This window comes from Myotis yumanensis, unplaced genomic scaffold (assembly GCF_028538775.1).
Source record: "Myotis yumanensis isolate MYYU_CA2020_CCGP unplaced genomic scaffold, mMyoYum1.0.hap1 SCAF_19, whole genome shotgun sequence".
Classification (NCBI taxonomy): Eukaryota; Metazoa; Chordata; class Mammalia; order Chiroptera; family Vespertilionidae; genus Myotis; species Myotis yumanensis.
In genome coordinates this window covers 22,919,795-22,934,962 of record NW_027223770.1, presented here as the reverse complement: position 1 = coordinate 22,934,962, position 15,168 = coordinate 22,919,795, and the positions used below count along the sequence as shown (strand labels likewise).

Sequence of the window (15,168 nt, the reverse complement as noted above, 5' to 3'; positions counted from 1 at the left end):
TTAATACGAATCGCTTTGGTTTCTGAGAATCAGTGCTCAGGCAGCCAGGTGCTGCCCTTTGAGGTGAGTCTTCACGATCAAGTGAGGAGCACCCAGGGAAGGGCTTGGGGCCCTGACCAGGGGACCCAGCAAGGCCTGTGGGCAGGAGGAGGGTGTCAGGAGCCCTCTGTGTGCTTTAAAAAAGGCACTGGAGCCGAAACCGGTTTGGCTCAGTGGATAGAGCGTCAGCCTGCGGACTGAAAGGTACCAGGTTCGATTCCGGTCAAGGGCATGTACCTGGGTTGCGGGCACATCCCCAGTAGGAGATGTGCAGGAGGCAGCTGATAGATGTTTCTCTCTCATCGATGTTTCTAACTCTCTATCTCTCTCCCTTCCTCTCTGTAAAAAATCAATAAAATATATTAAAAAAAAAAAAAGGCACTGGAGTCTGAATGGACATCCTTCAAGCAGACCACAGGGTTTCGGTGGCAACAGGCGCCTGTGGGCTTTGGTGTCAGAGTCCTGGGTTCCAGTCACAGCGCTGCGACTTATTGCCCTGGAAACTGACGCAAGTTACTTCGTTTCTCTCAACCCCATGTCATGTTCTTTAGAGCGGAAAGGAAGACGCGGTGTATTTAAAGGCGTGGCATACTGTGGGCCCTCTCTGCAAATGAGTGCAGCGTGAGTGTCGCTAATGGCCTTCCAGGCGTCCTGTGCAGGGGGTCCCTCTGCAGGCCGTGCAGAGAGGCCTGAATGTGTGTGTGAGTTCAAGACGGCCGAGTTTACTTGGCCACCTGGTTTCTCACTGCCGCCGGCCTCCAGCCACCGCATGACCTTGGTCACATCAGCTGCCCGCTCTGAGCCTGTTTCTCCTGTTCAGTGTGCACAACTGTCCCTCCTTACCGTGTGGCTGTCCGTGTTAGTGTGGAAATACTGTATGTGGAGGGATCTTCTAGCGAGCACGGTGCTCTCTGTCCTCACAGAGGAAGGCCCTCACCTTGAATCGGGGTGGCTAAGGCATCGGAAGTGTGGAAACACGGGGAAGGTGGGGGGTAACTAGAAATCAGGACCAATGTGCACGCCTGGGGGGGAGGCAGAAAGTCAATCAGCCCGTGTGTGCTGCCTCCTGCCACCTAACGCTGCAATCTGCCTGAGTATTCTCACTGCCATCTGTCAGCAGCTCGAGGATCTGTGGCCTTGTTCTGTCCTGCTCCCTGTGCTCACAGCTGCTTAGCAAGACTCCACTGGGGAGGTCATGTTATGGGAAGGGTGCTGGCGGCATGCCGCAGTGGGCCTTAGAAACAGCATCTTGTACTTAGCTTTGCTTCTCGTATTTACATTTTAAAAATATGTATGCAGCACGCCCAACCCACCCAGAATTTGACTTATTAAACCTGAAAGTAGGCACTGGGCTCATTTTACAGATGAGGCTCATGGAGTGGAGTAGGACTTTTTGGTGGCCAGGGATAGAAACCACAACTCAAACTTGGCTTAAGAATGAAGGGGGATGCCCAAAGTCACTGATCATCCGAGAGATGCAAATTAAAACAACAGTGAGGTATCACCTCACACCTGTCAGAATGGCTACCATCAACAAATCAACAGACAAGTGCTGGAGAGGATGTGGAGAAAAGGGAACCCCCATGCACTGCTGGTGGGAATGCAGACTAGTACAGCCACTGTGGAGAACAGTATGGAGTTTCCTCAAAAAATTAAACATGGAACTGCCATTTCACCCAGTGATCCCACTTCTAGGAATATATCCTAAGAAACCTAAAACACCAATCAGAAAGAATATATACACTCTATGTTCATAGCAGCACAATTTACAATAGCTAAGATCTGGAAACAGCCCAAGTACCCATCAGTAGACGAGTGGATAAAAAGGCTGTGGTACATTTACACCACAGAATACTATGCAGCAGTGAAAAAGAAGGATCTCTTATCCTTTGAGACAGCGTGGAGGGACCTAGAGAGTATTATGCTAAGTGACATAAGCCAGTCAGAGAAAGACAAGTCTCACATGATCTCACTCATATGTGGAATCTAATGAACAACATAAACTGGTGAGCAAAATAGATCCAGAGACAGAAACGCAGAACAGACTGCAGAACCTCAGAGGGAAGGTGGAGGAGGGTGGGTGGATGGGAAGTGATCCACCAAAAAACTTGTATGCGTACATATAAGCATAACCCATGGACACGGACAGCAGGGTGGTGAAGGCAGGGGCAGGGCAGGTTATAAGGGGGCAATGGGGGAAAAGGGGGGACATATGCAATACTTTCAACAATAAAGACTTTTAAAAAGAAAAGAATAAAGGGGGAAGCTTCTTGGCTCATGTAACTGAAAAGTCCAGAGGTAGAGCTCGTTCCAGGAAAAGTTAGTTAGGACCCAGGACTCAGATGATCCCCATGGTTAGGGTGGGGGAGAGGGGGGAGAGAAAGATCTTTTTCTCTGTGGTTTTCACTCTCAGATTTTCTTTACACTAGATCCCCACGTCCAACTACTGAAAAGTTGCCTCTTTCTCAATGGTCCCAGCAAAAGAATTTGAATCATATGCCAGCCCTGACCCAATCTGACTGCCCAGGGGTTTAAAAGGCTTTGATGGGTGCGGAGAGGGTCATGTGCCAGCCCTGGCGCAATCTCTGAATAGCCAAGAGTTTGGAAGGCTCTGATTGGTCAGTTCTGCATCCTAAACAAAGCCCTGCAACTGGGGCTGGGTCACCTCCCGGAAACCCAAGGACTGAGAATAGGGATGTTATGGTCTTGTAAGGGGCTCACCAGGGTGCTGCTTGAGAAGTGTGTTTAAAACACCGACCGTCCCCTCAAGGCCCAAGGGGGGTAGGGGGGGCTGCCCATCATCACACAAGGGCACAGCCCAGACTCTCATCTCAAGCTGGCTGGTTCCAAAGGCTTTTCTATTTTTGCTATTCAGGGCAGCAACCCTCAGTTCCAGTTACACATTAGAATCAAGGCAGGTAAAGGGTTAAAACAAACACCAGGACTGGATCGTACCCCCTGAACCAAGAAATGAAATGCTCTGGGGGTGGGGTGTGGGCATCAGTATTTCTCAAAATACTGATTGTACTGTGCAGCCAAAGTCAAGAACTAGTGGATTAGGCATATGCTCCCCATCCCCCACTATAAACTGTAGGTGTGGTCACTGTCACCAAGGGGCTCAGAACCCAGAAAACCTAGATGAGTTTGGGGAGGATGAGCAGGTGCCTGGGACACGTGGGATGTGACCTGGTGCAAATCGACCTTGTGCAGTCTGGCCTTGGAGCTGATGCCGGCTGCACTGAGGTCAAGGCAGGGCTTCTCACTTGAGCGGGGCGGGCATGCTGGCCCTTTGTCGCCTTGAGCATCCCAGGCTGAAGCGTATAAATCACTTCAGCAGCTGCCTAGCTGGCGATGCACCCTGGAGGAGGGAGAAACGCCGCGGTCTCCAGAGAGTGCTGCTCTTCCGTTTGCCAGGGCAGCCCAGCCAGGGCTGTGGGCTGGGAACGGGCTTGCATGGGAAAACACCTGGCGGCCAGACTGCTCCTGGGGTTCCAGGCCACCAGGGCCATCTGTCCCTCCTCTAAGAAAAGGAAAAAATTTCAGATTGTAGCTACTGAGGAACCTGCTTCTACAGGGATGGAAAGGAGCCACTGGCTGCCCTGCCCACCCACCCCCCGCCCCATCCCAAATCAGATGTGCTCATCCATCTCTGCCTCACCCATCCTGCCTCCTCACCTGCTTCTCTGTAACTGCCTGGGACCTCGGCCATGGCAGGAAGGGAACCAGCATCGCTGCTCTGCCTGCCAGGGACCACGCCTACAGAGGCGCGATCTGGGGCTCCCAGAGGCTCCGAGACTGGCCAGAGGTCACGTGGGAAGGAGCACCTGGCACCGAGTCCTGGCACCAGCTTTCCTTAAACCCGAGTCCCTGTTCTTTGCCAGGGTGACACTGGCCATTCCTTAACCTTCCGCAGGCCTGTTCTTGTCTCTCCCGCCCCACCCCCATTCTTTTAGAACATCCTGCTTCGGTCACTATACGTTTAGGGTCCCGCCTGTCGCTGTGACACCATCCAAAAACCAAGAGCCTCCAACTCAGCTGTGCCCGGCTCAGGGCTCCTGCCCGACAGACGACGCCACCATTTCACTGTGGTTTTCAGCAAGACCCTTTTATTGATCTCCTGTTTCCCATCACGTCACACGAGTGCAGGCAGCCAGGTGCCTGCGCGGGCTGTTGGCTCTGTAAACGTGGAGCGGTCGGTATGTACAGAAATCATGCACCTCAAGTGATTCTTTAACAAATACAAGTGAGGAGACTTCAGGTGTTTTGAAAGGTCTGCCCTTTCCTGCATTCTAATCACTGAAAATCTCTCGCAGACAATTTCTCTCAACCGCGGACACGTTTTCTTGGCACACTTGCTAGGATCTGCCTAGTGCATTTCAGGTCGTGGTTACTTCTCACAGAAGCTGCTGGCTTCCATGTGGATGGAAACATGGGACCTGCACACGTGACAGGCCTGTATTCATACCACACCACGGCCTCCTTGACCGGACACTGCTATTATCCATGATGCGAACCGGCATCTGGTATGGATGGAGGAGGCTGCCCTCCATACCTCAGCTAACAGGAGGACGTTTCTAGACTTAGCGCCCCCACCTGGCCGTGTCCTTCACAGGAGGTGGAAGGGCCAGGCCAGCGCCGGGACCAGGGTCCTCTGGGTCTGTCGGTCTTCCGGGGATCCCCGCTCACACATTCGCTTCGGCTGCCATCACTCAGCTCACGCCTTCGCAATAACAGGGCCACAGGGCTGACTCTCGCACTAAGTCCAGCGTTTGAACATTTATGTACAGACAGGTAAATGGAAAATCATAGGCAACGAAACTCCGAACGAAACAGACACTTGGGTCACACCTGGAGGTCCAGTTCTGCCAGAGAAAGGCTGCCCAGATGTCGCTGGACAAGTGGAGTCTCGGCCGCCACAGCTCCAAGGGGCCAACCAGGCGGTCTCCGAGCTCAGCGTCACAACGGCTAGAACGGGGACTGCGCAGGCCCGGGTGGCAGTGGGGCTTCTGTAGGCAGTGAGGTAAGTGAAGTACTCGTTCTGCAGCTGAGCCGTGGGAGCCCCGCCGGAGGACACCAGCCTCAGGCTCTGAAGGGGAGCCATGTCGCTCCGGTCCTGCAGCCGCACGCTCTCCGCCATCAGACGGACGGGGTTGGCGGTGGGGTGAGCGGATGGTGACATTTCCCCAGGCCGTGCCCCTGCCCATGTCCACCCTGCCCATGCAGCTGGCTGGGTGCAGGGACTGCAGCCTCCCCCTGCCTGGGGGACGGGGGTGGGGGGGTCTCCCTTGTGGCCGTGGCAGCAGCAACGGCCACGTTCTCTAGCGCTCGGGTTTGCAGGGTTTTCTGTTTTGTATGGTGACCACAAGAAGTTTTACGTTGTTACATTCAGACAAAGAACCATCTGATCACTGAAAAAAACAAGTAGCAACGTGACACCGACAACAGGGGCACCGAGCCTCTGGGAGCCTCTGGCCGCAGAGCGCAGTCCCGCGCCATTAGGCGGAAACGAACCGCGGAAGCAAACGAACAGAAGGAAAAAGACCTCTAAGGAAATACAAGCTGGAGTTTCCCACTAACAACGGGAGCAAAGAGGGACCTAACGTGGTATAAAAATCCCAAATGAGAGCTTTCTGTTGAGGCAGGTTTCTGAGCATGGAATCGTAACACGTGGGCGCTGGACCGGCCCATGGCTGTCCCCGCTGGCCCCAGGCCACTCTCGCCGAGCTGGCACGGGAAGTGTTCTCATCGGCCTGGAGCAAAGATGAAATCCAGGGCCTGCCGTTCAGCCGCGGCGACATTCGGATGCCACAGATCCACCATGAAAACCACCCGTGGGCCATCCTCCGCGGCACCTGGGATGGGGGTGAGAGAGGAGAGGTTCGAACAGCCCGAAGCCAGGACCCAAGGTTAGCTTTCCAGCACAGATCGGAAGAGTTCCTGCTCTCTGATCAGCAATGTGATCCTGGCTTCCTACGGTTCCAAGCAGAGTGCATAACAGGAGCAGGCAGAGGGAGAGGGGTATGTAAGAGCACAAGACACTGAGGGACTAAAGCTATTCCGTGTGATCCTGTCATGGTCCATACATGTCATTATACGTTTGTCAAAACCCTCAGAATGTACAACACAGAGTGAACCCTAATGCAGACTATCGACTTAGTTAACAACAACATGTCGCTATGAGCTCATCAGTTGTAACAGATGCACCACACTAATGCCAGATGCTAGTAAAAGTGGAAATTGTGCATCGGGATGAGGGAGGGTGCTGTGCACTCTCTGCTCAATTTTTCTGGAAGCCTAAAACGTCTCTAAAAATAAAGTTCCTTTTAAAAGGGCAGCAATACCTAGGTTTTTTATTCTTTTGGTTGCTATTGCAAAAGGAATAGTCTTTTCCATTTCTTTCTCTGAAGTTTTGTTGTTAGTATACAGGAAGGCAATGGATTTTTGCACATTGATTTTGTATCCTGCAACCTGACTGCATTTGTTTATTGTTTCTAGTAGTTTCTTGGTAGAGTCTTTAGGGTTTCCTATCTGCAAAAAGCGAGTTTGACTTCTTCCTTCCCTATTTGAATGCCTCTTATTTCGTTTTCTTGCCTTATTGCTCTGGCTAGGACTTCCAGCACGATGCTGAATGGTGAGAGTGGACATCCTTGTCTTGTTTCTGATCTTAGGGAAAAAGCTTTCAATTTCTCACCACTAAGTATGATATTAGCTGAGGGCTTATCATATATGGCCTTTATTATGTTGAGGTAGAAGTAAACTTAAAGAATGTAAAAAAATCTATATACTAAAAATTACAAAGCATTACTAAGAAAGATTAAAAAAGACACAAGATGGAAAAATATCCCATGTTCATGGATTGGAAGAATCAACATAGTTAAATGGCCATATTACCCAAAGCAATATACAGATTTAATGCAATCCCCATCAAAAGCCCAATGTCATTTTTTAAAGAAATATAACGAGAAATCATCAGATTTGTATGGAACCACTAAAGACCCAGAGTAGCCAAAGCCATGCTGAAAAAAAAAAAAAAAAAAAAAAAGAACGAAGCTGGAGGTATCACAGTACCTGACTTTAAATTATATTACAGAGCTACAATATTCAAAACAGCATGGTATTGGCAGAGAAACAGACACACAGATCAATGGAACAGAATAGAGAATCCAGCTATAAAACCACATGCATATGGACAGATAATTTTCGACAAACGAGCCAGAAACGCACATTTGAGTAAAGGTAGTCTCTTCAATAAATGGTGCTGGGAAAACTGGAAAGCCACATGCAAATAAATGAAACTGGACTGCAGTTTGTCCCCATGTACATAAATTAACTCAAAATGGATCAAAGACCTACACATAAGACCCAAAACTGTAAGTGACATAGCAGAAAATATATGGTAGGTACCAAACTTATGGACCTGGACCATAGAGAACATTTTATGGACTTGACCCTAAAGGCACGGGAGGTAAAGGCAAAAATAATGAGTGGAACTGTATCAAACTAAAAAGCTTCTGCACAGCAAAGGAAACTGACAACAGAACAAACTCGCAGCCAACGAGATGGGAGATGATATTTGCACACAGCTGCTCTGACAAAGGTTTAATTTCCAAAATATATAAAGAACTCGTAAAACTCAACACCAAACAAACAATCGAATCAAAAAGTGGGCAAAGGACCTGAAAATACCCCTCTCCCAGGATATATGAAAAGATGTTCAACTTCCCTGGCAATCAGGGAAATGCAAATCAAAACTACCATGAGATCATCTTACACCTGTCCGAGTGGCCATTATCAACAAAACAAGCAACAACAAGTGGTGGAGAGGTTGTGGAGAAAAGGGAACCCTCACTGCTGGTGGGAATGTAGACTGGTACAACCACTGTGGAAGCAGTTCTGGTGATTCCTCAAAAAATTAAGAATAGAGCTACCGTATGACCCAGCAACCCCACTCCTGGGTATATACACAAAAAACTCGAAGTCATGTATTCGCAAAGATTATGTGCCCCTATGTTCATTGCAACATTATTCACGGTGGCCAAGACATGGAAACAACCGAAGTGTCCTGCGACAGAGGATGGATGTAGAAGATGTGGTACATATACACTCAGCCACAACAAAGGATGAAATAGCAACATTTGCAACAACATGGATGGACCTTGAGAACATTATGCTAAGTGAACTAAGTCAGACAGAAAAAGCTAAGCACCGTATGATTTCACTGTGGGATATAAAACTGAAACTTATGAACACAAACAGCAGAGTGGTGGGTGCCAGAAGGAAGGGGGTCCTAACAGGAAGTGATGGGAGATCTGACTTTGGGTGGTGCAACAGACAGAGCTGGTAACATAAAAATCCACACAGGAAACCTCTATGTTCATGATGACCAATGTCACCCCAATCAATTTAGTAAAGTAAATAAATAAAAGAGCGGCAATAGGGAAGGCAGGCACTCACCTTCATGGAATGCGGTGTGTAGGAAAGAATCGTCAAAGAGAAGGCAGCGGCCTTCTGCCCAACACTGCGGTTCGCCCCCCACCACCAGCTCACAGCCACTTGGAGTTTTCAGACCTCGGAGGAAAAGGTAGAGCAGACAGTGAAGGCAGGCGAGATCAGGCATGGCCAGAAGTCAGGGTGGCCGGAAATCGTGGGGCCGGAAGTCGGGTGGCCGGAAGTTTGGGAGCGGGCAGCTTTCGATTTCCAATCTTTATCCTCACCCCTCGGGGTCTCTATATGGGGAGAAGGATAGTTCAATAGGGCAAATGCGGGGTACTGGATCCTCTCCGTACCCCTTGGAAAAACTCATTCCTCCATTGGCTTAACCTGCTCTGGGTCCTGGGCGCCTCTGCTAAAGCCGGGAACCGAGCTTGCCCTACACGCTGAAGACTCCGGAAGACCGACCGCGGCACCACCGGAAACTGCGGGAGCAGGTTCAGAACCCTGCCTGTCAATAATCGTGTTTCCTACAGTCCCGCCTCTAGGGCTGCTCTCGGTGAGACCGAAGACGCAAAGGCTCACACGGTGCCCTCCTCTTTGGGTTCCAACCCTTCCATCCATTTTGAGGCCCGAGGATGGCATGTTGTTCATCGAGGTTCCCCCGGCTCCATTCTGGGAAACCGGAGGACACCCGCAAGAAAACGCCCGATCTTCAGGAGGATGTGGAGCGACACCTGCTGCGGAGCCATATGCTTAAAGCGCCAGTGGCGAGGCCCACGTTTGGTGCCCAGCCCAGGAGGGTCTGCCGGAAGTGCTGCCGCGCATGCGCGTTCACGTCCCCTCGCCACGCCCAAGGTCTGGGGAAATGGCTGAGTGACTCACTGTGATAAGCACGCCCCTGGGCCAGTCGGCAGTGTCCCTTATGACAAAACGAGACAGCCTTTTCTCTCACAGGCGGGGTATTGTAATGCACTCTCGGAACCAAAAATGGATGGTTCCGGGAAGTAAGAATTCTAACGGAGGACACGCGGAGCCGTGGGAAGGACAGAGGCCCTGGGATCAGATCACTGACTCTGACTCGCATCTGCTGTGTGACGCTGGGCAAGCACTCGATCTCTCTGAGCCATAGCCTCCTTGTCTGTAAAGGGGGGGCATGAGCATACTTACCTGCCAGTGCTGCTCGACCACTGTCCTTGCTACTAATATCTGAAGACTGACTGTGCGCAGGCTTGTGTTAAATAAACACTTTACAGACCTCACTTCGCCTACTTCCCAGACAGAGCAACCGGGATACAGAGAAGTTAAGGGACCTGCTGGGGGTCACTGTTTAGTCCTGGTAGGAGCTGAGATTTGAATCCAAACTGTCTGGCTCCGAAGAACAGGCTCTTATAACACTGGCCAGCATGATGTAAATGCTGGCTATTACATTAGTAGCAGTGGTAGTTAAGTGGTTGCTGATTTTCCTGTGGTTAATGGTAAGTTTCAACCATCAATAGCACATTTCATTGCACCAGCTGAGACTGTCCATTCTGACCCTGAAACCATGACCTCCCGCTACTGTTAACAACTGCTGGGGGTTATGGGTCCAGCCGCTGGCGCAAATGAAGAGAGCCCCACGGGCCACGTCCCCTTCATGCGTGACCGCACTGCTGGTGCAGGTGGAGAAGGCCTTCAGGACAGGAGCTTCTCTGCAAGGACAGTCCACCCCAGGGGTTCAGAGAGACGCTCCCCTTTCTCTGAGGCTAAAGGACTGATTGCCATGAGCCACAGTACAACAGAAAACGGTGTGTCTTGCTGGCTTATCAGCCCCCTGCTTCCTCTCCCCTGCCTCCCCCCTGCCCCAACTCTGCTCCAGCTTCCAGTGGCCCCCACTCCTGCCTCTTGCTCACAAACCAGTTTAGTTGGCAGAAGTAATCATTAACCCCCCAAAGGAGAATCCAGGTGGCTCCTGGGTTAGAGACAGTCCCACATGCCCAGGCCTCTCTCTGGCTTGGGGTTTGCTGCCTTCCCCACCAACCGCTGACGGAGGCAGGAGAAGGTGGAGAAAGGCTCTGCCCACCCGTGGCCCCACTTCAGGAGGCTGGCGGCTGACACTGAGGGTGGGCAAGGCAAACACAAGCTGATCTGCTGGTGCCACGCAGGGGGTGACCCAGAAACCTGACAGCATACGCACGAAAGAAAACTGAGAGTGGAATTGTGCTTATTTAGTGAGAATTTGCTGAATATGCATTTTTATCTACCCTTTCCCGAGGGTGAGCCCTTTGGATGGGTGCCTGCCTCCCCGGTGCCACCTGCCTGGTAATCGTCAGAGGTTGCTTCCTAGAGGTTTGTGGCAGTGCTGGCAGGACGTCCCAGCCCCCCACACAGTGCCAGGTGGTGGCCAGGCGGGAGCTGTCCCTGGTTCTGCGCGGAATCAAAGCTGAGTGACACCACCTCTGGAGGTAGCGCAGGACAGGGCTCACCAAATGACTGGGCACATGAGGAGCAGTGGCTGGAGAGACAGTACCACCAGTCACAACGCAGATGGCAGGCAGAAAAGGAGGACAAGGCTTGGCATTCCAGAAACCTCAGTACCTCCACCACCTACAGCCAGGTAACTGACAGGTGTGGCCACCAGACACCTATCCTCCTGGCCCTGTTTCCGACCTCCTTCTCCAGCCTCCCTCTCTGTCAACACTCAAGGTCACGTGAATCAAACACACCCTTCTTTCCTTCCTGGGTGCATACGAATGTGGGCATGACCGTGGAAAGAAGGAAACGGTGAGCAGAGCCAACCACAGAGCTCGCCTGGCCTCGGGGACTAGCCACACTCCAATGGGACGCCTTCCAAGCCTTCCTGCTGCCCTGGGAGCATGACGTGGCCCACTTTCTCTGGTGGCCAGTACCCAGCGGGCCAAGGAGGGGAGGACAGGTCATCAAGGGACCTGTGTGGGTGTGATTTACACACACACACACACACACACACACACACACTTAAACTGCATGGATGCACAACAGGCATTAATACACAGGAGGCAAATCTTTGTTCCTCGCCACCAGCCCTTCCTACTCAGCACACCTGCCTGGAGTCCCACCCCACCTGTCCTCAAACGCCCTTCCCTGCATCATTTGGAAGTTTTCAGAAAACATAAAAGGAAGCCTTTTAAAACAACAGCGTTGTTCCCCATGGCCCACAGCCTTAATATCAAGCCTGACGGGGGAGCAGGGGGAGGCTCTGTGGTTTGCTCCCACCCAACCTCTTCAACCTCGGCCTCCACCACTGGTCGCCCCAGCAAGCCAGACACGGCTCCCCCAAACCCCCAAGGGAAGCCTCCTCCCCAGCTGCGCCCTTCCAGGCCAGACCACCTGCCCTGAGCAGCCCACCTGCAGCCCTCTCATCCTCTGACTTCAGGGAGCACCCTGGTGCCTTGCACAGTGATTTCACTGATCATAATCCGTCACTTGGATGACCACCTCCGCTCTTAGGTTAATCATGGCCCCTTGACCTGACCGCTCTCGACCTGCCAATCACTTCACACACACACAGCACCCCCAGGCCTCCACCAGCCGTCAGGCAGGGATCACTACCTCCATTCGAGAGAGGAGAGCACGGCGGCTCCAAGGTCACTCAGCACATAGGGCGGACCCATCGGGGCCCAGGGCATTTGCTTCCACAGTCTGCTCATTCCCCATGGTTCCCGAGGGCGGAGACCGTGTCTCCTGGGTTCTTTATCACATGGTCCAGCCTGGTGTCGGGTCCTCAGAGCTACCAGCAACTGCTTATCCAACACTGTCACGTGCCAGGCACTGTGTCGAGCAGCCATAGGAGATATTACTTGATGTGACCCTCTAATGATCCTGTGAGATAAGTACTATCTCCCCATTTCACAGATGAGGAAACTGAGGCACAGAGACCCAGTTACTTGCCCAAAGTGACACAGCTGACCACGAAGCCAGGCCACCTCGACCCTCCTCTGCCTGTCCTCTTGAAATACTGGAGGTGTCAACTGCTCAAATCTCATACCCTTTGCTTTTCAAAGCAGTGAAGGCCTCTGTTGAAGCCACACTTTATTCATAATCCAGAGAGAACAGGAGAAGCAGAGGGCTCTAGGTGCGTGAAGCGGGGTGGAGGGCATGGGCGTGTGGGTCCCCCAGTGCAGCCCGAGGTTCCTCTGTGGGGGTAATTATGAACCCTGCTCTGGCCACATCGGGCTTATGTTTCTCCTCCCTCCATCCTGATGCCCAGGCAGCGCTGCAAACTCCCCAGAGCTGGGCCTGGCCCCGCACACTCCTCCAGTCTGGGATGCTAACCCGAGGTGCCATCGCCCCGGTAACCAAGCCATTATCATGACTCACCAGGAACAAACGAGGCATTCTGGGGAACGAATACCCCATTTACCAAGCTGTTTCCAAGCCTACGGTTAGCAAGTACTCCCTCTCTATCATGCTCTGCGTCAACAAATGCTTCACAACACACCATCTCCTCCCAGATCCTCAGCGTAACTCTGTAAAAGGTGATCTTCCAAATGAAGAAACCGAGGATCAGAGAGGTGAAGCCACTTGCCCAAAGTAACACAGCCAGCTCGAGGTGGGGCCAGGATGCAAACACAGGCAATCTGGCCCCAACCCTGTCCTCAAAACCACAGCTGCACATAATGCACGCCTTGCCCACTTCCCTAGAATCTGGGTAGCATCACCACGGAGCATCGGTTTATCTCTGAGCATCAGAAGGCACCCGGCATCTCTCACAGCCTCCGCATCATCATGGACCTCAGAGATCACTGTAACCATCTCTGGCTCTGCAGGGCCACTGCTCAACAGCCACTAGCCATGTGCTGCTATTTAAATTTTAATTCCAATTAAGTTAAAAACTGAGCCCCTCAGTGGCACTAATCACATCTCAAGCACTCAGCGGTCACGTGGGGGCCAGTGGCTACCGTATCAGACAGTGCGCACGGAGACCAGGCCCGTCAGCACAGAAAGCTCCCTTTGGACAGAGCTTCTGTCAATATCAGGTTCACACTGATCATGGTTTTGACCCAATCTTTGATGTCAAACTGTTTACAGGTGGCTCAGCAATTTGTGAGAGAAGCACAACAATAAAAGATGTGAAAAGAGCAGGAATTCTGGCTACTGAGCTTTCGGGGTGTCTAGATTCCCCCCGGAAGTCAGGCCCGACGCGACTGAGAAGGGGTGCGTGCCGGGACCCCGGCCCCACAACATACCTAAGTGGCATCGGATGCGGATGTTGGTGGGTCCGTAGTGCTCCGTGATCACAGTCCCGGGGCTCAGCACGGAGATGCACGCGTTCCCAAAAACATTGTTCCCAATACAGGTCCGAAGGCTGCCGAGCAAGCGGTACGTCCGTGGGCACTTCCTGCAGTTCCTGGGCACGCACACCCCCTGGTTGACCAAGTAGAAGGTGACCCACTCCCCGCTGGGGGTGCTGTTCATTTTCCAGCCCTGCGGGAGGCTGCAGTTGGAGAAGCCCTTGTACAGGGCCTCGAACTCGCCCAGGATGGTGGGGAAGCTCCGCTCCAGCAGCTCCACGTCGTGCCTCTGGGCGTCCCGGGAGAAGTAGGGCGTGGTGGGGAGGTCGGGCAGGAAGAAGACCTCGGGCTTCTGGATGGAGGGCCGGCTGTTGAGGTAGCGGCCCTGCTCGCGGATGCCCTTGTGGATGCGGCCCATGCCCGACCAGGAGTAGCGCTTGGCGTACTCCTGCAGGTTGTGGTAGAGTTTCTGGTTGAGGCCCTCGTTGTGGGTGCAGCGCACGCACTCGGGGGACTGGCAGTACACGTACCCGTTCTGCAGCCCGTTGGCGTCAGCGCTCTGCATGAGGGAGTTGACGGAGGCGTAGGTCCGGGGCTGCTCCCGGCCCACGTGGTAGCAGTACCACACGAACAGGACCAGCAGGCAGGCCACGGTGGCCACGGCGGTGGTGTCGCAGTCCCGCACGGACTGGATGCCCGTGGCGATGCAGTCCCGGAGGCCATCCAGCGACCAGCTCCAGGCCACCAGCCACTCGAGCGACATCTTGGGGGAGTTGGTGTCGTGGGTGTGAAGCAAGGTCAGACAGTCAGTCCCCAAGGGCACCCACACTTTGCAGGTTAGCGCGGGGCAGCGGGGGCAGGGGGTGGCATGGCTGCCCCCGTTCCTCGTATCTTGCTCAGGGTGGCATTGACAGGCGAGGCCGCCTGTGCCCACCACCCCACTCCAGGCAAAAGGGACTGGGCAGAGTGGCAGGAGCTGCTTTATGTCACATTAGCGAGTGGTGTTGGTCACTATGAAACGGTTTGATTTTTTAAGTCCAAACCTGGATGAAAAAAATAAAATAAAAAAAACAGCATAAATTTTTACACCGGGAAAAATCCTCACGTGAAATGTAAAGTCCCAGATCATTTCATAAGGCCCTTGTTGGCAGGGGACACACTTCTCAGTCTTGTGTATTCTCTCTCCACTTCACCACCACCCCCTTTTCCCAAAGGACCAGCGGTGTTTCATCTGCATCGAGCACTGTTTGACCATGACAGTTGTCCCATGCATTTCACAGCACCCTGAGGAGGTGCCAGAGTTCCCATTTCACAGATGAGGACACTGAGGCTCAGAGACCCTATAACTCCCCGAAGTTCCTGCAGCCACAGCGGGGACACAAATCCCATATGACTTCAAAGTGGTACCTACCCATTTTGCTATACTTTCATGGGAGCCTTTTAATAA

General features: G+C 52.6%; 1 protein-coding gene across 1 annotated transcript; it reads right to left on the bottom strand.

Moving 5' to 3' along the window:
• Nucleotides 1–4,125: 4,125 nt before the first annotated feature.
• Nucleotides 4,126–14,698, bottom strand: ASPHD2 (aspartate beta-hydroxylase domain containing 2). The gene is made up of 3 exons (XM_070399397.1): nt 13,677–14,698; nt 8,494–8,607; nt 4,126–5,891 (listed from the first exon to the last, which is right to left on the bottom strand). The coding sequence occupies exons 1-3, from the start codon at nt 14,482–14,484 to the stop codon at nt 5,782–5,784; spliced, it is 1,032 nt and encodes a 343-aa protein (XP_070255498.1). The 5' UTR covers nt 14,485–14,698; the 3' UTR covers nt 4,126–5,781.
• Nucleotides 14,699–15,168: the final 470 nt, after the last annotated feature.

Bases quoted from the DNA above. Each gene is read 5' to 3' on its own strand.
- ASPHD2 (XM_070399397.1), bottom strand. From the start codon at position 14,484: ATGTCGCTCGAGTGGCTGGTGGCCTGGAGCTGGTCGCTGGATGGCCTC. The intron at 8,608-13,676 runs GTATGTTGTGGG...TTTTCCTCCGAG, and splicing joins CCGCATCCGATGCCACTTAG to GTCTGAAAACTCCAAGTGGC. The intron at 5,892-8,493 runs GTGAGTGCCTGC...CCCCCATCCCAG, and splicing joins ACACACCGCATTCCATGAAG to GTGCCGCGGAGGATGGCCCA.